General features: G+C 45.5%; 1 protein-coding gene across 1 annotated transcript in view; it reads left to right on the top strand.

The window, feature by feature from the left end:
* Window positions 1-26,327, top strand: part of LOC146860196 (sulfotransferase 1 family member D1-like) — a 267,089-nt gene that overhangs the window by 225,041 nt on the left and 15,721 nt on the right. Inside the window, exons 5-6 of the mRNA XM_085646322.1 lie at window positions 7,024-7,118; window positions 13,492-13,666. Coding sequence (XP_085502448.1) covers window positions 7,024-7,118; window positions 13,492-13,666 — 270 coding nt within the window. The remainder of the gene's footprint in view (window positions 1-7,023; window positions 7,119-13,491; window positions 13,667-26,327) is intronic.

Below are 26,327 nucleotides of genomic sequence, written 5' to 3' on the forward strand. Positions count from 1 at the left end.
CAAACCCTAATGTCTGGAATTAGTTAACTTACAGAATTACCAAGTGTTGGTACGGGAATGTTCCTTGCATGGTATATGGACATGTTCCCCTGCCTGAGTGGCTGACTAGTATCTAGTATCCTGACTTTTTTATTTTGGGCCCTGGTGTCACATTAATTTTGTGTGTGTGCAGAGCCCTATGTCTGTTTCTGACTATGAGTGGGTCCTGGACCTGTCCTGTGGCCTTAAAAGGTTATACCACACTTGCCCTCAGTTGGTGACAGTCAACTACTACTCCTGCCAATGGTGTAGTATGTAAAGCAACGATGAGAGCATATCATGGTTTATGGTTTGATAGTTAAATTTCTGACCAGAATATTTTTTTATCTGAGTCACTATGTAGAGGCCTTCTCATCTATTTCAGTAAAGCTCTGCAATTATGCACCCAGTCATTTGCACTAACATCCCACATGGTGTGTCAGTGAGCCAGAGTAATGAAGGCCAGTTTAATCAATTTTGGGTGTCCCATGCCAGGCCCTTCACAAAATGAAAGAGAGGACTCTGTTCCTAAACAGCAAAAGTGTATTGCTTACTATCCTGGAGGTGGAGAGTGGAGCCCTTTTTTCAAGTTAGGGGGGAGAAGACACAGCTTCTTTTTGTGTTCTTTTAGACCTTTTGGTTAACAAGGAGCTGCAAGGAGTAGCATTTCTGAATACTTCCATTCAGTGAATGGTAGCGGTGAGGCGTGCAACCGCAGACTTTACTGTGAAGGAGAGAAACCTTCAAGTAAGACCTGTCCATTAGTCTTTCCCTGATTTATCCTTGATTTGTACTGATGATGAAGGCCACTTGCAGAAAACTCACACCTCTTTGTGTGTCAATTGTTGTTGATCCAGGTTGAAGAGTACCCTGCTGTCTGAGGCCCCACTCTACACAAAGGCTGCATATGGAGAACAGCCTCAAAAAGACAATTGAAAGTAAAACCATCCTAAACTGCTTCTACAGTTTCAGCAGTAGATTTGCGACCCATGGCTGCCAGTTGTTTATAAAAATTGTGGGGCCCCCATTGTTCCAGTTCAAAGTTCTCTATGGCCATGGACGGGGCATGATTTTCAGAGTATGCAGACGGGTGCTGTGCAACTAGAGCTGGTGTCTGCCAGACAACAAGTCTCCCAGTTATGAGGGGACATCACCTCAAGTCAGTATCTCTTGTGGGAGATTCTTTGCACCTTTCCTGAAATACCTATAATCCTGCCTTCCAGCTGAGATAGGGAAGGAGCCTGCTTACTTTGCAGGAGGGGAGACTGTTTAAAAGTAGGAGGTGCAGTGCATCCCCCAATAGCTATGGGCATCCAGAAAACAGACTGCTGAGGAGTGGTCCGGGAGGACCCAGACATCCAAGGGCCTCCAAAACTCTCATGATAGATCTAAGCATGAACTGCAACTCTGCGACAACATAATCTGACAAGTTATTGGCCCATGTGGATTTGAAACTGCGAAAGTTGTGTACCGCCATATTAGTGATCAGCCCATGTAACGGCTGTAAACTCCTGGCTTTCTTACCATTTGCGTATTATGGCATACAAGAAACTCAGAACCAGAACAATTCATATGAAAAGATAGGGCAACGATCAATCCTTAAGAAAGACTAAGTGAAAAGCACCCTATATTGGAGCAGTGTCGGGAACTTTAGAAATAACAACATTCTTCCCTAACCTCCCAAAAAATAATGACTCAACAATAACAGCAGAACATTGAAACTCACAGGAACTAAGAAATGACACAAATCAGAATTCGAGAAATTAAAGTCCAACAATAAGTAGCAACTTGACAAGGGTCAAGAAAGAAAACAGGTTTTTGATTATACAAAAGTTGAAGAGCTTCAGGAGCCCTTGGAATCAAAGGCTCAAATAGCAGAGGAGGCATCACTTTTAATATCAGTTATCAATTTTACATTACTAGACATAAATTATAATCCTGCTCTTCCCTCCGGGGGGTTCAGAAAACAGCAAAGGAGACACTACAATTATTTAACTGTACACCAAGTAATATTTCAGATCAAGTGGAAAACTACTTGCAGTCTCCAGAATGTCGGTTATTCAACACTCTGCAATCCCCCAACAGGCAAGATCCAGTATCCAGCGCATTATTTACACTACAGAAGATTCTGTAATCAATACTGGCTCTTTTGGAAAATTATATGGAAAACTCAGATCCGGTTTTGGAGACGCAAACTGGAATACTTCAATACCTAGTGGACAAAAAGAGAAAAAAGCAACACAAGCAGAATCATCAAACCTCTTTAAGAAATTCAGAAAGCTTCAAGAGACAAAAAGAACTGAGTTTTACACTTTTATTGTTATCTGAAAACCATCTCCCACTCAAGATACAAATGGCAACTCAAACAGGTAGAACCCCCGTAAAAAATAGAGAAAAATTAAGATTCATAAGACGATAAAATGTACTCCCTTCGTAAATTATTTAAAAAGTCCACAAGTGAAAGCAATACACAAGAAAATATTTCATTTTTTTCAATTTTTGATTAGAAAAAAATAGAAGAACCAATAAACCAATTAGCAAAAAAAAGAAGAAACGGTTATCTCTGGAATTCTGATTATAAGGGAGTCGGGACCTATCCCGAAACGAAAGGAAAAGAGAAACAACACAATGGAGAAAAGTAAAAAGAAATAGTAAAATGTAGATTCTTGAAACAAACGACAAGGATACTTAAATTATTAACCATCATTTCCCATCACATGAAATTAAAGAATATCAGAATCAATAAAATTGTTTGGTGCCAAATTACTCTGTTAATATTTATTAAAGATCACCAACTAATGATTAACTCAGAAAATGAGGTTCAATTTTCCATGGGGAATTCAAACTACAAGAGGGATAGATTGAATCTTGTACTATGCAAATAACTGACCTATTCCCTGTTGGAAAATATCCACTTAACCGTGGGAGAATAGCACATTTATTACAGAAGATCAATTCTCTTCACTCACTTACAACATCTGAAATAAAATTATTAGTATTCCTGTACAAATCTCAGCTTATGGTGGGAAATGTTGAGTTCTGGTCGAACGTGATTCCTTCCATTATTCTAAAAGAAAGTGATATCCTCCTTAAAAATTTATTTGATGTAGTGAAGTCAAGGGAAATGTAATACAGCATAAAAACCAAGAGGAAAAAAATTATAGTTACAATCAAACATTTCATGGTCCTGGAGCTCTATTGAGCGTACCTGAAGGAACACAACTATCTCGATAAAAGATGGAGAGCGACAAATTTAGAATTACAGCCTAAAAAAAACAGTGACCCAATCAAAGGAACACTCTTGATCATGGATTTCCAACAATTTGTACAGCAACAAACAGGGTAACGTAAATATACTCCCTTTTTAGCAGAACCTTAAAAATTGCATCCTGGAATATCGCCGGTAAAGACCCTGAAATTTTAGCTCTAATCCTGAAAAACTCCCCGACAATAGTGACCTTGCAAGAGACATGGGGCCAGATGTACGACCCTTTCATTTAGTGCCTCACAATTTGCAATTCATTGCGAGTCGCAAATTGCGAGGTACTAAATGAAATTTACAACAGTGTTATTACACTGTTTTGCGAATCCCAATGGGGTCGCATATGCGAGGCTCATTAATTTTAATAAGCCTCTCGCAATTTGCGAGCCCATTGGGAATGCCAGCCCCCCTACAGATGGTGGCCTGCTGGGCTTAGCAGACCACCATGTCTAGGACTGCTTTTTAATAAAGCAGCTATTTTTTTTACAAATGCTGCCTGTTAACCTTAAAGGAAAACTGGATGCATTTAAAAAAAAATGAAACATTTTCGTTTCATTTTATAAGGGCAGGAAGTGGTCCCTGAAAAATTTCTTTCATTAATGATATTAAGGGACTTTAATGGAAAAATCTCAAATGCACATTTGGCCAAATGGGGAAATTATGCACATGAGGAAGCTTTGTCAATACCATTACCTTTATTTCCAACAAAGGTAAAAGCTGATATACGGGGGAAAATACTTCGAACTTCTGTCACCGTAATGAATGGAGTCATATTAAATGGAAGAGTAGAAGGTGATATCCCAGCTGCCTATACAAGAAAAGGCATTTCAAGCTCCTCAGTTCTTGACTACATAATCGGATATTTGGAACTGTTAGGAAAAGTGCAATCATTGAATGTTAAAAGCACACAAGAAAGAGATCACGCAATTCTGTACCTGGGAATGGAAATCCTAATGAAATCTATTTTTCCATGTTCCCTAACTCTCCAAAATTGTACGGCTTAAGTAGAACCTAAAACTGGGTGGATAAATTGGTATTCTAATGCAATTGATAAAATGAATACTGCAATCATTTCTTTGTTAGATTCTTGCAGAAATGCAGAGGTTCCTATAACAAGCTATGAAGATACTGTTTCCTCGATTGTTGCCTCCCTGCGGGATCTATCAATATGGCAAGATAAGTGCAAGAAATATCTAATAGTAAAGAGTTAAGATTGTGAGACACCAAAATTAAATAGATTAATTAGATTGCAATTTCAAAATTGCTTTGGGACCAGACAGAAAGAAACAGCAAATCTGAAAAAAGTGTGACAAGCAAAAGGGAGAAAAAAGTCAAGATCAAAAAGACAAAAACTGGGTCGACATTCACATTGCAGTAAAATGTATAGCTGCTAAAGAAATGGGGACGAGGAAAGTCTTACAATCATCTCCAGTATCACCATCTGACTCGGAAAAATATATACAGGAGTTATACAAACTAAACCCACAGAATTTTCAAAAAACCAAGTCAACTTATCTACAGTAAGGAAAAAAAGAATCAAGATGTTTCAGCTCCAACACCTAGACAAATACCCCGTTATATAAAGGCCTCACGATCCTCTGCAGTAATAAGTCCAGACAAAATTCTGATAAAAGTTCTCCAAAGTAACCCTGAAGAGTGGAGCAAATTTCTGTGCACTGTCGTTTTTGTACTGGGAAAATTCCAAAATCATGGAGTGGGAGCATTGTGGTCCCTATCTTAAAAAAAGGTACAGGTCAACCCCTCGACAGATGCCCTATTGGATGCCACTAGGAAGATCTTTATAGCTTGTGTTCTGGGCCATCTGAAAGACTGGGCATTTTCGAGAAGAGTGCTACCTTTGACACAGGACAGTTTTTGCCCAAAACATTCTGTAATAGACAATATTATGGCTCTACAGACAAATATGATAAATATGTAGTGTCAAAACTACAGGTCGTCTACTGTGTTTTCGTCAATTTCACTACTGCTTTCGACAGTGCAGATAGGCCAAAACTCTTGAAGAAATTAGAGAGGCTAGGAATTTTCAATGACCTACTCACAATAATTATATCATTACATACTGCAACTTGGTGTAGAGTTCAAATGGGGGGGGGGGGAGGGAAGGGATTAACTTGATCAATTCCCATGAAGAATCGATTAAAGCAAGGCCGTTCTGGCCCCCATTTTATTCTCCCTCTATATCAATGATCTCCCAAAGTGTTTTTTACAAATTAATAATTTCACACCAAAAATAGCATTTAGTAATATTCATTTTAATTTACACCGTCGATGTTGTAATTTTAGATCTCACACCAATAGGCCTACAAAGAAATTCAACTGCACTAAATTGCTATGCAAAAGAAAATTTCCTCATCTGAAATGCCTCTAAATAAAAAGTTGTGCCTTTTAAAGGGAAAAATCAATATCTTCACTTTAATTGGGCACTAGGTGGAAAATCTCTGGAGGTTTTCAAAGAATACACCTACTTGGAACAAGTTGTTTTCACACACCTTACAAAATTCCTTACATTTTTAGCATAGTGGGCTTAAGGCAGATGCCCACGTCGGTGCATTACAGAGGCTTTACTCCTCCTGTGGGAATAGACATTTTTATTCTTAGCTTGCGGTGCATTGCATGAAAATACATCCTATTTTATCTTACGCCCTAGAATATATATTGATTATACTGATTAAGACTTGGCAACCATTAAAAGTAAGAGACGGGAACTTGTTACGCAAATTGATAAAAGTTAACCAAGAAGTCCCGGTCCAAGTAACACATCTAGAGTTATCTTTAGTTAGTCCTATGCCAGAGCCATCTCTAATATGATTAGATAGGCAAATATTCTCTTATATGCTGATTTAAGATCTTTAAGGAATATTATAAAATGTTATAAAATTGGAGACTTTTAGAAATGAGTTGTCGCAATTTACTTCTAATGAGAATCTCAGCATTGCACTAAACCTGTCCCATTGCATGGTAGCACTTTTAAAATCAGGGACACCAGCACATTTGAAGCTCTTCTTGAAGAACTTGACTCCAAGAATAAGTTACGACTTGGATGTAGAACATTGTTCTCAATTAAAATCATTTGCAGACCAGTAGGCAGTCTAGAATATAAAACCTTGCAACGATTCACACGCTTTTCATTAGAACAGGGGGTCCGGCGCACTATATTTTTTGGGCTGCAAAAATACTACAGGGATCTGTGATTTGTGTTACTGAGGAGTGCAAGATTTACTTCATGTATTGCTAGTCCGTCCAAATTCGACCTTGGTAGAGGCTCATCACCGGTATCTAAAGCCCACTTGTTTTAGATATAATATCTCCTCTGCTCAAAGTTTACTAAAGTTTTGTAAATCGCCTTCTGATGAATATGTCTGGTATAATTTGTTTAAATATTTAAAGAGCTTTTAAAAGTCGTTTTGAAGCTGAAATATCATAACTGTTTTAATAGTATTATCTTGTATTTGTTGACCTCAGCTGAGGTCTAAGTGAAATTAAATAAAAATCTTTAAATCTTGAAACCTACTTTCTCAACTATGCTCTAATTGTTAATGTTTCATGATTGCATTTGCTGCTAGACCAAGGGTCACAAAGTGCTAAAAGATTAAGGAAGATAGTGGGAGCTGGAGACACATGGGAAGATAATGGGGGAATTTAATTTAATTCACGGACACACCCACTGCATTTTACTCAGTGCCTGATTAATATATTGTTGACCTCACTACTCTGGTTCTCAGTTTCCTTCGGATCCTGGTACGAGCACGTGAAGGGCTGGTGGTCAAAAAGGAATGAACTCCGTCTTCTCTATGTCTTCTACGAGGATATGAAAGAGGTAGGTGTCAATTGATCAGGATTCCACTTTGATTTAACATTCACCTTATACTAGCCCTAAATTGTATCACTGTATTTTGAGAAAACCCTCTTGTAGAATTAAATAAATCGTGTCATGTTACTTGGAAGTGTAGGTTTGTCATGTGGTATTGCACATGACAAACTGCACTATAATAGTGATTCTGGAAAATTATCAGGTTTAGCAAGCATTGCTGGTCTGGATTTAAATATGCTTGTATTCTCACAGCTGTTTTCTACAATTCTTATTTATGTTAACAGGTTCTGAATGCTGAAAATTACAAAACATTCTCCCATCGATAAATTTAGTTTCATACCGAAGCACCTGCACTTTTAGTAAAATGCATTTACATTTGAAACTATCCTAGGCGAAGGGAGATAGGATCATTATCACTGAGGTTTTCTCTTGTGCATCACTTTTTATTATCATTAGATGATAATTCAAATGAGGCAGACACAGAAGATTCAGTTCAACTTTTTAACAGCATTTAGGCCCCTAGAGGAAATAAACAGAGAGAAGGATAACATATTCCAGTGATGATGGGGGAGGAGAACAAAGGGTCATGCAATAATACTCATGAGGCAAGATGAAATTGCTAGAGGCAGTCCTGTAGGTTCTATGCAGAAATCCTGTTAAGTGGCTAGAGTGTAGGTGAGGAGAATAAAAGCAATAACAAATTTTAATGAGGGCTGGAACGGACCAGAAAAATCCTTGTGTGACAGCAAAGATGGATTTGGTCCCGAATTTCAGTTTTTAGCGGAAAGAGAATATGCTGATTATGGTCCTGGTTGTCCCTATCAACCGACAATACATATATTTCTGACTAAGTATTAAAACTATGAAGGGCTCTGATGCGAATAGTGCCTTGATTTGAGAACTGATAACTACATCTTGCCCTATTACTTACTGGTAATCTTCATTACTCCTGGTCCCGTTGTCCTTGTCCCGTTCATTAAACAAGTGAGATAATCCTATCTCACCTACAGAAAAAAAGAATGAAGGAATGCTGCCCCTACCACCACCCCCTCCCACCGGGAGTTCATAAACATACCTTACCCAGCATTCCCTCTGAACTTCCAAGCCACATATTAAGGCCGGCATGTCCGGAAGGGAGGGATGGATGTAATGAATGGGACGCGGACAACGGGACCAGAAGTAATTAAGATTACCAGTAGGTAATAGGGCATTATCCCCAGGTCCCTCCTGTCCTCATCCCATTCATTAAACAAGTGAGAATACCCAAGCAGCAAACGACATTCATCAACAACAAAAACCACCAGGACGGTAACACCCAGTGATTTATTGATACAGACAAAACAGTAATTTAGGAGCACAGAGTCTCCAGTAACCCCCAACCAAAATTAGCATCAACCCCCAGCAAATTCTGGCTCCTATAATGCCACACAAAAGTATTAGAGAATACCCAAGTAGCAGCCCTACAGATCTCAGAAAGGGTAAACCCCCGAACCTCAGCTCAGGAGGCCGCCATTAGCCAAGTAGAACGTCCTTCCACACCCACCAGTGTGGGGGAACCAAAAAGTGAGTAGGCAAACATAATGACCTGCTTCAGCCAGTGAGCAATGGAAGAAGAAGAAGCTTCCCCTAAATGGGAGGAAATTCCAAAAGACACAAACAGTGATTCGGACTTCTGAAAAGGACATGTGTGATCCAGATAGATACGCAAAGCGCGGAAAACATCAAGCAAAGACCAAGGAAGTTCATCTTCAGACACTGGATCAGAGTATAGAGCAGGCAACACCAATGCCTGGGAATGATGAAACTGAGAAGGAACCTTGGGAACAAAAGCGGAATCCAACCGGAGGAAAACCCCATCCTCTGGAAAAGACAAAAAAGGCTCCCTAGCCATAAGAGCCCCCAACTACCCAAGGCGCCTGGCTGAAGTAAAGGCCACCAAAAAAAACACCATCAATGTCCACCTCAGTCAAAGGATCAAAGGGAGAAGCCACCAGAGAGTACAACATTAGGGGAAGGTCCCAAAAAGGAAACCTAGGTTGCACCACAGAAGGAGCCAAAGAAAAACTCTGCAGCAACCTAGAGACCAAGTCATCTACATCACACAAATTCCCCCAAGGGAAACGAAAGCCCTTAATCACAGCCCACTGAGCCCGCAAAGTGTAAACAGACAACCTCTTCTCAAACCCCTCCCAGAGAAATTGCAGAACTGCAGGCAGAGAGCAATCCAGGGGGGATAAGTCTAGAGCATAATACCACCACTGGAAATTCCCCCAATGCTGCCCATAGGACTGGAGAGTAGAAGGTTTCCGAGTCTGTTGCAGAGCCAAGGCTAAATTCTCTGCGGAGCCCAGACGCCGCAACCCCTGCCTCTCAACTTCCAAACCGACAGCTGCAGCCGCGGTAGGGACAACATCCGGGACGACCGCAGGGCAGACGGAAAGCAGGGGGGCAACCAAGTTTCCTGAACTGCAACAGCTGCAGAGTGGGAAACCAAGACCAGCGAGGCCAAAATGGCACTACCACCTTCCGAGACTCCATCACCAGGTGAGCAAAACAACAGTGGATCAGTGCAAGGGGTGAGAAGGCATATCACAGGCACGGCAGCCAAGGAACCATCAGAGCATCCACCCCGATTCTCCCTCCTGACGGACCCAGGAGCAGAAGCGAGGAAGCTGAGCATTGTGCCGGGAAGCAAAGAGGTCAAGAAAGGGAAGGTAAAACTTCCTGCACACCAGTCGTAAAGCCTCCGGAGTCAGTGTCAGCTCCTGGGAGGCAGAGAAATAACGACTGAGGGCATCCGCCACTCCATTGTCTACTCTCCGGATATTGACAGCAGACAGAGACAACAGATGCCCCTTTGCCCAACAAAACAAGGGAACCACCACCACAATCAGGGACTTGGACTTGGTTCCCCCTTTATGATTCAGGTAGGCCATTGTCACCATGTTGACATCATGCACCACCACATTGCGACCCAACAACAGGCTGGGAATCCCATGACAGCCCAGACCACTGCTGTCAACTCCCGCCAATTCGAAGAACGTCGGCCCCCACCCGGAAGCACTGGCATCCATCATCAGGACCACTGGAGGAGAAGGCTGCAATGGCAGCCCCTGGAAAGATTGGCTGACACGTCCACCAGCATGGTGCAGGGAGGATGGAAGGAGACACCCCAGAACCGGAAGGGCCAGATCACAAGACAAAGGATCCCAATGGGCCAATAGATGCACCCGCAGAGGTCGGAGATGAAACCGCGCCCAAAGAACCAAAAAACACTACCACAGCCATGGGACCCATAAGCCTCAACCAGAGATGGACCAGGAAGGAGAACACCTGCAAGAACGTCAGAGCAAGGGAACTCAAGGTCATCTCCTGAAAGACAGGCAGGAACACTCTGTTGAGATTGGTGCAAAAGCGAGCTCCTATGAAAGTCAAATCCTGAGAGGGCTCCAGTTGATACTTGGGGAGGTTCAGCAGAAACCCATGAGCCCTCAATTCAGATCATACCAATTCCAGATCCTCAACTACTGACCCCAAAATGGAGCATGGATCAGCCAATCGTCAAGGTATGGGTAGACGAAGAATGCCTGAAGAAGGCCACCAACGGCGCCACCACCGTGGAAGACACCCTGCGGTAGACCTCAAGCGAAAGGGAAAAATCCAGAACTAAAAATGACTGCCCGAAGGGAAAACCTCAGGGATTGGTGAGAGCAGGGGTGAACCGGGACAAGATAATATGCATCCTGCAGATGTAGTGTGCACAAGAAATGTCCTGGCAGAACGAATGAAATCACCCTCTGAAGAGTCTCCATCTTGAAGGGAAGATGAACCACAAACTTGTTCAGGGCACCAGAAGGAACCCCCCTGTCACTTTGGGTGCCAGAAAAATCAGGGAATAAACCCCCCCACCTCCAGAGGAGAAACTTCCTGAATCAACCCCTTTATCTAGAGAGACTTGATCCCCAGAGACTGCTCAGTCCACCCGGACTGACAGGACAGCCAAGGAGTTGGATGAATCCCTGAAACCAGAGGAGGTTCAGAAAACACATCCGAACAGGACTGCAACCAGGTCGGGAGAAAGAACTGAAGTCGACCTTTGACCAACAATCCAGAATCGGCTGCCATATAGTCATGAACGAGGTTTCGGAGGGGGAGATTTAGCTTTTCTGTCCCGACTCCAGCCAGAAGAGAACCTCCCATGACCGCTAGAAAACTACCTCTGAGAGGGGGGACGGAAGAAAGACTTAGGCTTAGAAGAAAAAGCCGCAGCGGAGGACTGCTTAAAAGAAGAAGAGTGCTTTTCCCCTTAAAAAGCCTATGCAATTTGCACTCCAACTTCTCCCCAAACATCATAGTCCCCTGAAAAGGCAAGCGCAGGGCAGAAGTTTAATGAGTGGAATCTTCCAGTCCTTCAAAACCAGATTGCGGCGGGCCGCCACACCAGCCCCCTCAGAAAGGGCCAAAGCCCTCACCACGTCAAAGGACACATCGGAAAGGAATTCAACTTGCCTCTTGATATGCTAAAAAAGCCCAGAAGAGTCAGATGTATCATCCAGTGACTGATACAGGGCCTTGATATCCAAAATCAGAGATTGGGCAACATAAGTACCATAAATGCCAGCCTGCAGGGCCAGATGGGAACCTGAGTAAACCTTTCGAAGAGAAGCCTCCACCTACTTAGCCACAGGATCCGTTATAACAGCATCCTCACCCAATGAAGTCAAACCGACCAGACTAGCAAAAAAAAAAAAAATGCAATGAGTCTGGCAAGCTCTTTGACATGTCTTGAAGAGGTTACAGTTTATCCAAGAACCTAGGAATCATAATACGATCAGGGTCCTTCCACTCCCACTTCAGCACCTCATGGATGTAAGGATGGACCGGCACATCAACAGCATCCGAAATCTGAAACTGGTGCAACAACAAACCAAAAGACATAAGACATACTGCGCGCATCAACGCTAGGAAATCCCATGTTGGACTTGACATGCTTCACCAAGTCCGGCAACATATCCTCATCAATGTATTTACACTTATGTTCCTTACCCCCATCTTTTCTCCCCCTTAAAATTGTAAGAATTAAATGGATGAACAGAAACAGAGCCCTAGGGACGCCCACCACCCATCTCTTGCAAAGTCTCCTTAATTAATTTTTTGATCCTGGCATCATCACCTTCCCTTCATTGTTTAGACCGCGCAGGAGAAGGAAAGGAAGAAGACTCCGAAGAGGAATAGGAGGAGCGCTCCACATATTTATGCTTCCTGGAATGTTTTCCCATGCCTGCCAACACCAAGACACCACTAGGCACCAAAGGCACTAGGAAGTCCCAGGGGGTCAGCCTACCAGGTACTAACCTGGCCTGACCCCACTTAACTTCTGAGATCAGACATGTTCAGGAGAATGAGGAAGGTATGGCCATAGAAGCCCAAACAAAAAAGGCAACAGGGGCACACAAGAAACTGCTTCCAAGGGTTATTGCACACAGAGTAACCAGAAGCATCCCAAACAGCAAGAAAACGAGCCCGAACTGGCAAACAGTCGAGGACAGGCGAGAACAGGAGTAAGCCAGGCAGCCGTCAACAATCGTGGCCACGGATGCATCAATCAAGCTCAATCCGGCTGACCAGCCGAAGGAGAGAAGGCAGGCATAATGAGGGCAGCAGAGGCATCAAAGAAAAACAAAACCGATATGCAGTACTCACCCAGGTTGGCCGTTTTAAGGGTTCCAGAGAAAAAAACATCCTTGCAGCCTACTGGCATACCAGATCCTGACTTCTTGGACCTCCTCCATGCTGGAAGTCAGGCAACGTTACCTGGAAGGGAACCTCCTCCCGGGAGCGACCTCTGCCCAGTACGTCGCCCGGGGAACAAGCTAAAGAGAGGAGACGCTACTCCACCCGATGTGCCCGACAACCCCGGAGGCACACCCCGGGCCCTCCTCTGCAGCATTACAGAACCGCGCCAGAGTAATCCAGCATGTCTCCCTCAAGTCAGGCAGGGAGAGAAACATGAACACCAGCAATGTCCCCACCACCCTGAGAGTAGAGATTTAAGCAGACCAGGAGCACCCCAGCTCCTGAATCATCCCATTCTGTCGGTAGACAGGAAATAGAACAGAGGGAATGCTGGATAAGGTATGTTTATGTGTGGTGGGAGAGGATGGGGTAGGGCCACCATTCCTTCATTCCTTTTTTCTGTTGGTGAGATAGGATTATCTCACTTGTTTAAAGAATGGGACGAGGACAGGAGGGACATTGGGAAAATATCATATCCTCTTTAGTCCTTCTTTAAGCATTTTATCGATGATCAACGCCTTGAACTTCTTTGTCCCATCTATGTGGTTTCACCCATATACATCTGAAACCAATTTTTCTACAGGATCTGGAGCGTGAAATTCGAAAGTTGCTTACGTTCCTGGAAAAGAACATAAACGAGGAGGTTCTGAAGAAGATTGTCCATCATGCCTCATTCGAAGTAATGAAAGACAATCCAATGACCAACTTTAAGACACATGAAGCCTTTGATCATAACGTTTCACCCTTTATGCGAAAAGGTATGGACCTTTTGTAACTAATGTAATTTATATATTGAATTAGGCATATAATGGAGTGATGGGAAATACAGCTGTGGTTGTCCTGTAGGGCCTGCAGACCCTGGCCTACAATACTTAGGATTCCCTCCTTCTATTGAAAAGAATTTTCCCTGAAAGTGTCCTAGACGGGGCAAATGTAGTTTATGCAAGCACAGACTTTGGCATTTCTACATTTTCAATATTGTGGGTTGGAAAGTATTTGCACAGAGAACCATACTGTTCCTTGGCTAAAGATTGTCACTGACTTTCTTGAATTTTAGAATGGTTAACTTAACCCCTTTTGTGAAAGGCCCACGGCTAATTGTCAGTGGTTAGTCCCTTAGGTTATTGCCAACAGTATCCCCACATTCTGTATTTTATTTATTCAACTATAAGAGGGCCAAACACATTGATATGTATCCATAAAAATCAAAGCCAACTTTTACCTAAATATAGGATGTATTGGCTTCTCATGAGTACCTTTTCTTCCTAGTAATGTATTGTGTTATTGAAAGTCTAACGCAGCTGTGCAGTTTTCCCTTAAAAATGTATGTAGAGCAAAAATGTACTGTTCTTCAGGGCAACATAGATGGTCAGTTCAGTTTACATTTTTAGGGACATATTATCAAGTACGGCGTAGAAAACTGCCGCTAAAGCAGTGATAATGGGCTTCATAATATGCCTTGTAGAATTCCAATAGAAGCCCATGTTGACACCAGACCATGGGCTTCTATGGGAATTCTCAAGGGCATATTATCAAGCCCATTATCGCCGCTTTAGCGATAATTTTAACGCTGCTTCTTGATAATATGCCCCTTAGACTTTCAAATAATTTTTACCACCCAACGTGAAAATTCCTGTTCTAAAATACTACATGACCATTACATCTAACAATCATTAACTTTTACGCAGTATTTGATGTTGATCTTTCAAGCAAGTACGTGGTATCTTTGAGATGTGCTCTGTGGTTAATGTTGGCACTGGTGCTAGAGTCAGCACATGGTTCTGCCCGTATAAGCCGCAGAACAAGGTTCTAGTCTAGGACTGGGGGTATATATTAATAGGGCAGTCACTTAAATCTGCAGCCAAGTAAAGTGATTGAAACCATAACTTTGATTATTGATTATACGGGTAATGTACTATGTGCACGTGATTTAACAACAACTTAACCCACATGTGAAGTAGGGCATAGGAAAAGTTCTCTTACCCTCACTTTGGGGTTTGACTGTCCCAGGGCACATTAGCCGTTTCAAATCGCCCTAGTGGCATGGTGACTGGCAATAGAGCACGGGGAAAGGACAAGCTGTGCACTCAGTGGCTACTGAACATTACATCAGCTCATCCCCTTCTGGCTTTTCCCAGTGCTTCTATGGCCTTTGCTCACGCCCAGCGGGCTCTCAGTATCTATGTCCATAAGGCCTGGAGTTCATATCTTTCTGCTGGACTGAGGTGGCTCTGGGTGATGGTATGGCTGTTGGCAACACCCTCTTCCCAATCCCTCTGATCCTAGAACGCAACCTTTGACTGCAACTTCTGGATGCAAGATGTGGTACTGTGTCACCTCGTGTTCTGAGAGCCACTAACTTCAGTACCCAGTTGAAATTTGAGTGTGCTTAATTATTTATTATGAAGTTCGTGAAAGGCAAGGGATTGTAATCTGTGAATTTTGAGGGGTTTGAGAATGGTTTTATTATTGCAATTGATCATGACCACTACTGGTTTGTACATTGTTCATGAACCCTTCCTTTCACTTACAAACTGTTGATCAGAAGCTCTGTAGGGTCTAAATAGGATTGTTGAACCACTTATGGGTCTGTGAAGTACTTCTGTGAGACAAGATTCGTGAACTGCCCACATCACATAATGGGGCATGAAAGAGCATTTTCAACTCGCACCAGCCAGTCAGAAATGTTGGTGTTCACGAGCCATTGTGAGGTTCGTAAGTTCTGAAGAGCTATCAGCCAAGCAGTTTCTTTTTTTAACTTTGAATCTGTTTCTCGCAACTCAATGTGTGCAAACAGTTTGGATAAACTCCTTAAACCTGTTAGACACTCTCTATACAACTACAATTATACTTAGGAAGAATTTCCACAGAATACATAAATGTGCACAGTGGGAACTTTTCTCTCTGTGAATGCAGATTTGGTATCGTCGTTTCTTGTAGCCCACGCCAAATCTCCTTATGGGAGTTATCATGGTGTAGTCAAATGTATTAATCTTTGCACTAATATAACTCCTTGACTAATATGGACAAATCTTTCTTGGGTTGAACAAATGAGAAATTCACTTTTTGTGTGGAAAGTGTCATAAAGATTTGTCAAATGACACCAAAGGTATTTTCAGAACAAAATGTGGTTTTACTATGGACTGACAAATCTGTCCATTAGTGCAAAGGCCCTATTGTGGCACATATATTTATATTTGTAGCATGTAAGGTTAGAGATACACATGTTCTACATACTCCTGCCATCAAGTGTAAGACTCAGACATTGCAACTTGTTTTTCTTCCGAGAACTTTGAATCACAAAACATGTTTTGACTCCACCCTTAGGCCTTGATTACGCATCTGGCGGTCCAAGGACCGCCATACTCACAGGGGCACTGCGGTGGTGGTCTCCTGACTGCCCTATTGCAAATTTTTTCGCCCTAAGCCGGATGGGTATTCCCAGATGTGGGACCCGTGCTCACTACGCCACTGGAGTCAAGCTATCCTGGCTGATGACGGCTGATAGCCAGAAACCGGTCCTAGGATGCTTGATTCCGGTCCAGGGAAGACATGGCTTGGCAGTTCGGGCTGGACTGTTCCCATGAGGCACAGGGTCAAGACTGATTTGCATATGGCCATGTCTAAACTGGGGTGGTGTAGTGGGCAAAAGAACGATGGATTTAACCCAGATCTCTTGACTGGGGGAGAATGTCTGCATTGTCAGCATTCCGTCCATCATTTGTTTGTTGTAACGCTTTTCGCCCTAAGCCGGATGGGTATTCCCAGACGTGGGACCCGTGCTCACTACACCACTGGAGTCAAGCTATCCTGGCTGATGACGGCTGATAGCCAGAAACCGGTCCTAGGATGCTTGATTCCGGTCCAGGGAAGACATGGCTTGGCAGTTCGGGCTGGACTGTTCCCATGAGGCACAGGGTCAATACTGATTTGCATATGGCCATGTCTAAACTGGGGTGGTGTAGTGGGCAAAAGAACGATGGATTTAACCCAGATCTCTTGACTGGGGGAGAATGTCTGCATTGTCAGCATTCCGTCCATCATTTGTTTGTTGTAACGCTTTTCGCCCTAAGCCGGATGGGTATTCCCAGACGTGGGACCCGTGCTCACTACGCCACTGGAGTCAAGCTATCCTGGCTGATGACGGCTGATAGCCAGAAACCGGTCCTAGGATGCTTGATTCCGGTCCAGGGAAGACATGGCTTGGCAGTTCGGGCTGGACTGTTCCCATGAGGCACAGGGTCAAGACTGATTTGCATATGGCTATGTCTAAACTGGGGTGGTGTAGTGGGCAAAAGAACGATGGATTTAACCCAGATCTCTTGACTGGGGGAGAATGTCTGCATTGTCAGCATTCCGTCCATCATTTGTTTGTTGTAACGCTATTACAAATTGGAGCAGTGGGACCACCACAGCCACCACAACCGCCAGGGAACTGCCTTTCCCTGGGAGTGTTGAGGTGGTCAGGAGGCCTCAATATAATTGGCGGGACCACCACAGTCCAGCCAAGCATATTGCGAGTTTTTTCTCCACTGGCGTTGTCATGGAGGTTCCTCCCCGATAAACACCATAGCGGAGAGGAAATAAAGAGGGCCCCACAGGGCCCTCTGTGTCTCCTCCACATGGGGATGCACAGAGGGACACAACATTTTTAAAAGCACAGGCATGGGAATGCCAAAAACCCGCCCGCCAGACAGGAGGAAACTTATAATCTGGCGGGCAGTCTGACCACGGCTTTGGAGGTGTGGCAGCGGGGCGGACCAGGTGCTGCACCGCCAAAGTTGTAACTGGGCTGTTAGTGTACAATGCAACAGGACTTGAGCTGATTGTTTTCTTTTGCCATCAGACTGGATGTTTGAAAACACATATCGGTTTTATTGGTGCTAGCTACTTGCCCTTTGATAGCTGAACTAACAACCCCAGCGTGCAATGGAAAGTTTTTCCTGGGATGCTCAGGAGTTCTGCTCTGTTGGTCATTGATTGTTAGCCATCAATGCATCACGCTCGCTCCAGGCCTCCTAGAACCTTAAATTGTACACTAGGGCGAGGTCATGGAATGTACACCCTCCTAATTTTACCCTAAATGGAAATCAAAATACTCATGAATCAAGCAGTATAGCGTTTGTAGCTTCTGCCTCTTGACAACCCATGATGAGACCTACTGTGACTCCTGCTGCACCTTCTGCTGTAAAAAGACTCTTTGGTATTGGAGAGAGTGTCGATGAACTCACCATAAAATGTATCCCTATATTCATCAGGAATGTCCAAATGCTGTTTAGTGGTGAGGAACAGGCCAGTTCTTTTGACATTCCAGCAACCCAAGGAGGTAAAAGTCTGGAGGCCATCTTGTCCGTGGCCCCAGAAAAAGAAGAGAAGCAAAAGCTCACTATGAGATATGCGCCATACCACACCTCGGGCCTGAAAACAAGGTCAATTCCTTGTGCCTTCTCAGTGCCCGAGGACTCACAAGGTCAGTATCCAATCTTGACATCTCCTCTGACAGAGTAAGAGCACTGCTCCCGCAGCAGTCGGCCCTTGAGCTAGGAGTCAAGCTGAAAACAGTAAAAACCTTTGAGTATAGCTCCTCTGACTGGCACTCCAAAGAGTCAAAAGACTTGGTTGACACCTACCAAAACCTGAACCATAAGACACCGAGCCATGTTGTTCCTCAACCTTGGGGCCCTTACAAGGCTCACCTGGACATGAAATCTGCCCCACCACTGGTGTTAAAGCCATCATAAAAGCCCCACCTTAACACTAAGCTTGAACACCACAGAGGAGTCATCAATTTTCTTAAAACTTTCTGTGGTCCTTGATAATTATTCCTTCAGAAACGGGAAAGATCCTGGCCAAGCCCCTAGCTCCAGAACTCATTCAGATCCTAAAAAAACACGAAAATGTCCTACGACGATGAACCAGTCTTTGAACTACCCACACCACCAGCACTGAAAAAGTGCAAGGGGTTCAGCCACCAGCTCCTTACATTTTCCCAACATTATCTGCAACAGCGCTTCCTCTACCACCACCACGACCTCAACATTTCCCTCCCTCGTGAACCATAGGACACTGACTCAGATCCTGGGAGTCCTTATCCTAAGTAGACCTGATAGAGCATTGCCAATTCCGTGTACCTCTTCTACCACTATGATCATGTATCTCTTCCCCCAACTCCCAGGACAGTGACTCAGATCCCTGTCTAAGAAGCCTATAGAAAGCGGAATGGGAAACTCATTTCTGGATGCAAGACAATCAGCAACACTAATATTAGATGCGCCCTTGATGCGCCCTTGATGCAACAACCCCCACTGCTAGAGGGATTAACACAAGCATCGACATTCACAGACATGCCTGGCTTAGGATCACAGGATTTCAGTCCAAAGTGCAACCACACATCATTAATTGTTTTTTGGGGGGTGAGCATGTGTATGGATCCGAGGTGGACCAGATACTTGAGAAATATATATATATAAAAGGATACTGGCATCGCCTGATCCATGGGTGCCCTGCAGTCCTCTAGCCCTGATCTGTCATTCACAGACAGCAAAACAGGGGTGGTGCTGAAGATGCTGTCTCTATAAGCAGCAATAACAATGTTTTAAAGACCCGCAGCATTCCAAGTTCTTTAAGCAGGGTGCCTACTGGGGTAATGGCTCTGGCAAATGTGGCCCCAGTAGAGGCATCTCTGCCAGAAAGCAGTGACTCTCCATCCATTTCCACTTGTCGGGGGAAAGCGAAGGTACTTCTTTCCTCAGTGGGAAGACCTTACCTCAGATCAGTGGGTGCTCTCTATTCTGTTGTTGCTGCCCCTGCATAATATGGTTTTAGCATTATTGTGGGCCATAACTGTTATCTATGGAAGTACATATCTATATAATACCATGACCCACCACAGTTCAGCCCTGTTTTTTACTTACCTACGTAGTGAAAGAAATTTGCTGGTTGAGTTGTTTGCAGTTGGTGGATTGCAATGTGAGGATTGCGCTTGAGAGTGTGACTAATTTCTGGGCTCTGTTGCCTGGATGCAGATAGTGCATTTATCTAGGAAATAGCCAAGTTTTTAACTTTTTCTGAAGTGTATATGCTCCTTGGTGTTTTTATTGCTGGCTGGCGAATGAAGACATGTCCTGCAAAATTTGAAGGACAAAGGTCATAACATGTGTGTTAGTAGTGAAATAGTGGAGATATACCATTTTTATATAATAATATGAGCAAAAAAAAGAGTCCAGTGTATCATAGGGAAAAATCTTGGCGGCACAGTATAATATTCTTGTTGTGGAGGTCAAAAGGCAAGTAGCTGGCAATGAGAAAACCAGTGTTGCTACTGGACGTGCATTCTAAAACGATTGAGCCTGAAGTGGGAATAAATTAACCTGAGGTGTACTGATGGACATACATGGATGTTGTTCCAGAAACTGGTGTTTTTCTAATGCTGCCTTTTTTTCTTTTCTACATTTTTCACTCTGCACTCTGATAGTGTCCTGGCTGTGGATGTGCTAAGAACCACTAGAGATGGTGAGCTTGTCTGTGAAATGAGCGGGATGGCTGATGACTTTGTAAATGATGCAGTTGGTCATGAGGATGGTGCTGGCCGGCAAAGGGAGCCAATGGAGTTCCATAAGGATGAGGGTCATGTAATTATATTTCTTTAGGCCCTAGATGAGATATGTTTTGGGATTTGGGATGCACTTAGACCCCATGAATTTGAAAAACTGTTCTAAATTTACTTTTTAGAAGAACAGTTACACTTTCTTTAGAAGAGAAAGCTAGTACAATCTTTCTTTGTATTTTTTGGCAGTACGTTCCTTGAGGGAAAGCTTGCGTACATGGTGAGTCCAAGTAACTTAACATTCAATGAATGTTTGAGTTTGAATCTGTCAAGGCTCATATAATTGAGCCAGGTTTGTACTGCTTCCTGCGGATCTTGGTTGGTTTAAGCTGCAGTTTGGCACTGGACATCCTGTCCCAGATAGAGTTTGTTCATACGATACAGTGCTAAATTGAGGCTGTCTTATTTTTGATGCAAATAGTTTAAATTCACAAGATGTAACTAGTGTGCAGGGAGAGTATTGTAAATAGGGAATGGCTCGTATTCATACATTTGGGCATTTTGTTCATTAGGGGGCTATGGCAGAATCCTAAGTTTGGCCTTGTGGATAATGTACATGTTGCACATGGCTGCAGCTTACATTGCATAGATGGCATGGTTTTGGGTATGCCCTATGATTACTGTGTATGTAGTATACTATTTATTATGAGCAAATAATGCCAGGATCCCGGTTCAAGGAGCATAACAATAAAAACCCAAAACATACCACAGGAGAATAAAAATTTGAAACTAAGGGGCAAATTTACAAGCCCCTATCGCCACAGGAATGTCACTTTTTCAGACGTTCCCGAGGCGATAGAGGCTTCGCCTTATTTACAAGGCGGCATTAAGCCACTTATCATGGCTTATCACCGCCTTGTAAATAAGGCCCCCTTCCACGCTAGACTTAGCGTGAAAGGGGTGGGCAATGGGTGTTGAAGTGGGCGTTTTGCTGCAACACCCATTGATTTTGACTCTAACCCCTATTTACAAAGGTGGCATAAATATAAGGTAGAGTCAAAATTGAGACCAGGGAAGACCTGGTCTTAACATGGCAAAAAGAGGAGAAATGCCTAATTTCTCCTAGTTTTTGCTGTTTCGATGTTTGCTGCATTGGGCAGCACTAAATTCATCCTCAAAGCGCCTCCTAAAGGACACCCTTCGGGTGCTATTAGATATGGACACATTCTGAAGGTTTACAGTTTCTCGTAAACCTGGGAATGCTTCAGTTCTATTGGTTTGGCATGGGAACGCCCACAGCAACACCCATTGAACCAGTGGCGGCTCCTCCGCTATGGGGAAGGAGTGTCGCCTCCTGCTTTCAAGCAGTGCGAGAAGTAGAAACAAAAACTTTCAGTTATCATCATTTTATGTTTGTGCTGCTTTGCGGGCAGGCGTGCGGATGCTGCTTTGCTCTAAGAGCATGGCAGGGGAGGAGTGGTTTGCCCACTCCTAAGTGGGCAATGACTGTTTGATCGGGCCTCCCTGGCCGCAAAAACCAGTCATGCGCATTTTCCCCATTCTCCATGCATGCTGCATTATAGCCTGCATGGAGAACATGCCCAAGCCCCCATTCCCTGTTTAAGCATCGAACCAGGAGGCTCAAAACCAATCACAATGCTGTATGGCAGCGTTGTGATTGGTCAGTGGGGCCCGGCTGTGCTTCCTGTTCCTCGGGGAGAGCAGGAGCAGAGATGTGGGACCTGGCGTAAAGCTAACAGAGAGATATATATATTCTCAGGTTTGCCCCTCATATTTTCTTCCTTTTCTTTGATCTTCTATCCTCTTTTCTATTCTTCTTTTTCCTCTTTTTTCCCTCCCCCCCTGCTGCCAGTGCTTGCGCTTGTTTAGTTTGTGCTTTACTCCAAGCAAAGGTCGGGGCTACGGCTCGCGCACCCTTCTTCAAAGCATGTAAAAGTTGCACCCAATACCTGCTTTCGTAAGCTGTCCCGCCCCCGCAGGAAGAACCTAAGGCTGTAGCTCTAGCGTGATGAACTTGTCTTTTGTCACGGGTTCTTTACCTTTTCAGATGGCATCCAGAGTGGACCGCAGGTACAGATAACATTCAAACTTAAAAAAGAAAAAACACGTCACCACTGGTGCATGCTGCAGTAGCTTTTGTCTAGTTCTTTACCGTGCGCCGGGAGTAGTGCGTTCTATATGCAAAGTTTTGCATGCAGAATAAACAACCCCACCCCCACATGAATACAGGACTTTTACACCGGTAGCCTAATTGCTTTGGCCATTGCCAATCAGGATAGATGGCCCTGGGGGCATGAAAGTGTGACCTTTCCGGGAAAAGAAGAAAGGAGGACATGGGCATCCCGCTATCAATCAATCAATCAAACAACATTTGTAGAGCACACTACATACCCCTGAGGGTCTCAAGGTGCTAGGGGGGGGGGCGCTGCTGATCGAACAGCCAGGTTTTGAGTAGCCTCCTGGAGGTCAGCAGGTCTTGGGTCTGTCTTAGAATCAGTGGGAGGGTGTTCCAGGTCTTGGCGGCAAGGTGGGGGAAGGACCTCCCGCCGGTGGTTATTCTTCGGATGCGCGGGACGGTGGCAAGTGCGAGGTCGGCAGAGCAGAGCTGCCGGTCGGGGGTGTAGCAGGAAAGTTGTTTCTTGAGGTAGGCTTGGCTGGTCTTGTGGAGTGCCTTGTGTGCGTGGGTGTGGAGCTTGAAGGTGATCCTCTTGTTGACGGGCAGCCAGTGCAGGTTTCTCACATGGGGGTGATGTGGCCGTGGCATGGTACTTCGAGGATCAGTCATACCGAGGCGTTTTGGATGCGTTGCAGTTTTTTGATAAGCTTGGTCAGGGCTCCCACATAGAGGGTGTTTCCGTAGTCGAGTCTGCTGCTGACGAGGGCCTGGGTGACTGTTCTTTTTGTATTTGTCGGGATCCACCTGTAGATCTTGCAGAGAATGCGGAGGGTGTTGAAGCAGGAGGAGGAGATGGCGTTGACTTGCTTGGTCATGGAGAGCGTTGAGTCGAGGATGAGTCCCAGGTTGCGTACGTGGTCGGTGGGTGTCGGGCTGTCCCCAGTGCCGCCGGCCACCAGGAGTCGTCCCAGGCTGAAGGGTTGGAGCAGAGGATGAGGACCTCCGTTTTGTCCGTGTTCAGCTTCAGTCGGCTGGTCTTCATCCAGTCGGCGACGGCCTTCATTCCTTTGTGGAGGTTGGCTTTGGTGGTGATGGGGTCCTTGGTGAGGGAGAGGATCAGTTGAGTGTCGACAGCTTAGGAGATTATGTTGAGGTCATACTGTCGGGCGACGTGAGCGAGCGGGCCATGTAAATGTTGAACAGTGTCGGGCTGAGGGAGGAACCCTGGGGTACACCACAGATGATCTCGGAGGCTTCAGATCGGAATGGGGGGAGGCGGACACTCTGGGTTCTGCCAGAGAGGAAGGAGGTGGTCCATTCCAGGGCTTTGTCTCGGATCCCTACGGCGTGGAGGCGTGCGCGTAGTGTGCGGTGGCAGACGGTGTCGAAGGCTGCGGAGAGTTCCAGGAGTATGAGGGCTGCGATCTCACCATTGTTCAGCAGTATCCTGATGTCGTCAGTGGCAGCGATGAGGGCGGTCTCGGTGCTGTGGTTGCTGCGGAACCCTAACTGGGAAGGGTCCAGGATTATGTTTTCTTCGAGGTATCGGGTTAGCTGTCTGTTGACGATCTTCTCAATGACCTTGGCCGGGAACGAGAGCAGAGAGATGGGCCGGAAGTGCTTGAGGTCTGTCTTGGGTTTTTTGAGTAGGGCGTTGATCTCGGTGTGTTTCCAGCTCTCTGGGAAGGTCGCGGTCTCGAGGGAGAGATTGATGACGTTGCGCAGGTGGGGTGCCATGGAGCTGCTGGCTTTGTTGAAGATGTGGTGCAGGAATTGGTCTGACGGGGAGTCGGAGTTGATTGTGCTCATGGTCTTGATGGTGTCATCGATGCTCACGCTGGTCCAGGCTAGCAGGAGGTCGTGGTCGATGGTGTACGGAGAGACTGTTGTGTTGCTGTCTGTTGGGGCTGTCTGGGTGTTGAAGCTGTCGTGGATGTCTACTATCTTGCAGTGGAAGAAAGTGGCGAGGGAGTCACACAGGGCTTGCGACGGCGAGATGTTGTTGGTGTTGGAGCTGGGGTTGGAGAGTTCCTTCACAATGTTGAAGAGCTTCTTGCTATTGTTTGCATTGTTGTTGAGGCGGTCTTTGAAGGAGGTCATCTTGCCAGTCCTGATGAGGTGTTGGTGGTTTCGAGTGGCATCCTTGTGGGCTTCGTGGCTGTCCGTAGTCTGTTCGCTGTGCCATTTCTTCTCTAGCTTCCGGCAGGCTCGCTTGGAGGCTAGGAGTTCTGGGGTGAACCAGCTGGCCCTCTTGCTGGTGTCTCTGTGGGGGGGCGCAGTCATCGATCCAGCATCTGAGATTGCTTGCAGCATCGTCGGTGTTGGAGGGTTCGGTGGGTGGGCTGAGAGCAAGGTTTGCGTGTAGTTGGTCTTCGGTGATTTTTCGCCAGCAGCGGCGAGGGATCTGTTGGGTGTGGTGGTGTATGGTGGGTTTCTGGAAGGAGAAGTGGATGCAGCGGTGGTCGTTCCAGAGGAGTTCGGTGGTGTGGCTAGAGGTGACGTAGGGGCTTGCGGAGAAGATGGGGTCAAGCGTGTGGCCTGCGGAGTCGGTAGGCATTGTGACGAGTTGCTTCACTCCGAGGTTGGCAAGGTTATCGATCAGGGTTGTCGAGTTGCTGTTGTTGTTGTTCTCCAGGTGAAAGTTCAGGTCTCCGAGGAGGAGGTAGTCGGTGGAGGTCAGGGCGTGCGTGCTGATGAAGCCGGTGATGGAGTCGCTGAACTGGGGTCAGGATCCGGGGTGTCTGTAGACGAGGGTGCCTCTGAGGGTGGAGTTGGGGTCTGTGTGGATCTGGAAATGCAAGTGTTCGGTGGTGCTGAGAGTGTCGTTGGTGCTGGTCGAGACCCTGATGCCGTTCTTGTGGACGATGGTGATTCCTCCTCCGACTCCGTTGGTGCGGTCTCTGCGGGAGATCCTTTAGCCATCTGGGATGGCTATGGTGATGTCGGGTGCGGAGGAGTCGTTCATCCAGGTCTCTGTTAGCAAGGCGCTGTCTGGGAGAGATGTGTCGAGCAGGTCCCAGAGCTCGACGGCGTGTTTGTGTGTGGAGCGGGTGTTCAGTAGTATGCATCGGTCTTTCTTGGCTGGTTGTTTGGCAGCTCTGAGGCTGGTGTAGCTGCAGGTCTGGCAGGTGAAGGGACCATGTGCGCATTTCGGTGCGGCCTTGAAGCAGGTGTGGGTCTGTCCAGGGTTGAAAGTGCAGAGTGTGCTGGCATCGTAGCAGCGGTGGTCGTCGTGGCGGGTGCGGGGACCAGGGGCTCTGGCGCTGGGCGCGGTCCAGGGGAGGACGGGCACAGACGGGCTTGCCATATATGGGGATGTGGGAGGGAGGAGCAGTTGGGAGGCGGGAGGCAGGGGTCGTAAATGGGCAGTGAGGGGGCGGGGCAGCAGGGGACGCAGCGGCGGGAACGGGAGTGGTGGGGGCACCTGAAGGCAATCAGGCACAACAGGGGCAGCGAGGGGGAGACAGAAGGCAAAAGGGCACAAATCAAGGGCAGCAAGGGGGAAACAGAGGGCAAAAGGGCACAAATCAAGGGCAACGAGGGGGAAACAGAAGGCAAAAAATGGGCACAAATAAAGGGCAGCGAGGGGGAGACAGAGGCAAAAGGGCACAAATCAAGGGCAGCAAGGGGGATACAGAAGGCAAAAGGGCAGAAATCAAGGGCAGTGAGGGGGAAACAGAAGGCACAAAATGGGCACAAATCAAGCACAGCGAGGGGGAAACAGAAGGCAAAAAAC

This window comes from Triturus cristatus, chromosome 3_1, assembly GCF_964204655.1.
Source record: "Triturus cristatus chromosome 3_1, aTriCri1.1, whole genome shotgun sequence".
Lineage (NCBI taxonomy): Eukaryota > Metazoa > Chordata > Amphibia > Caudata > Salamandridae > Triturus > Triturus cristatus.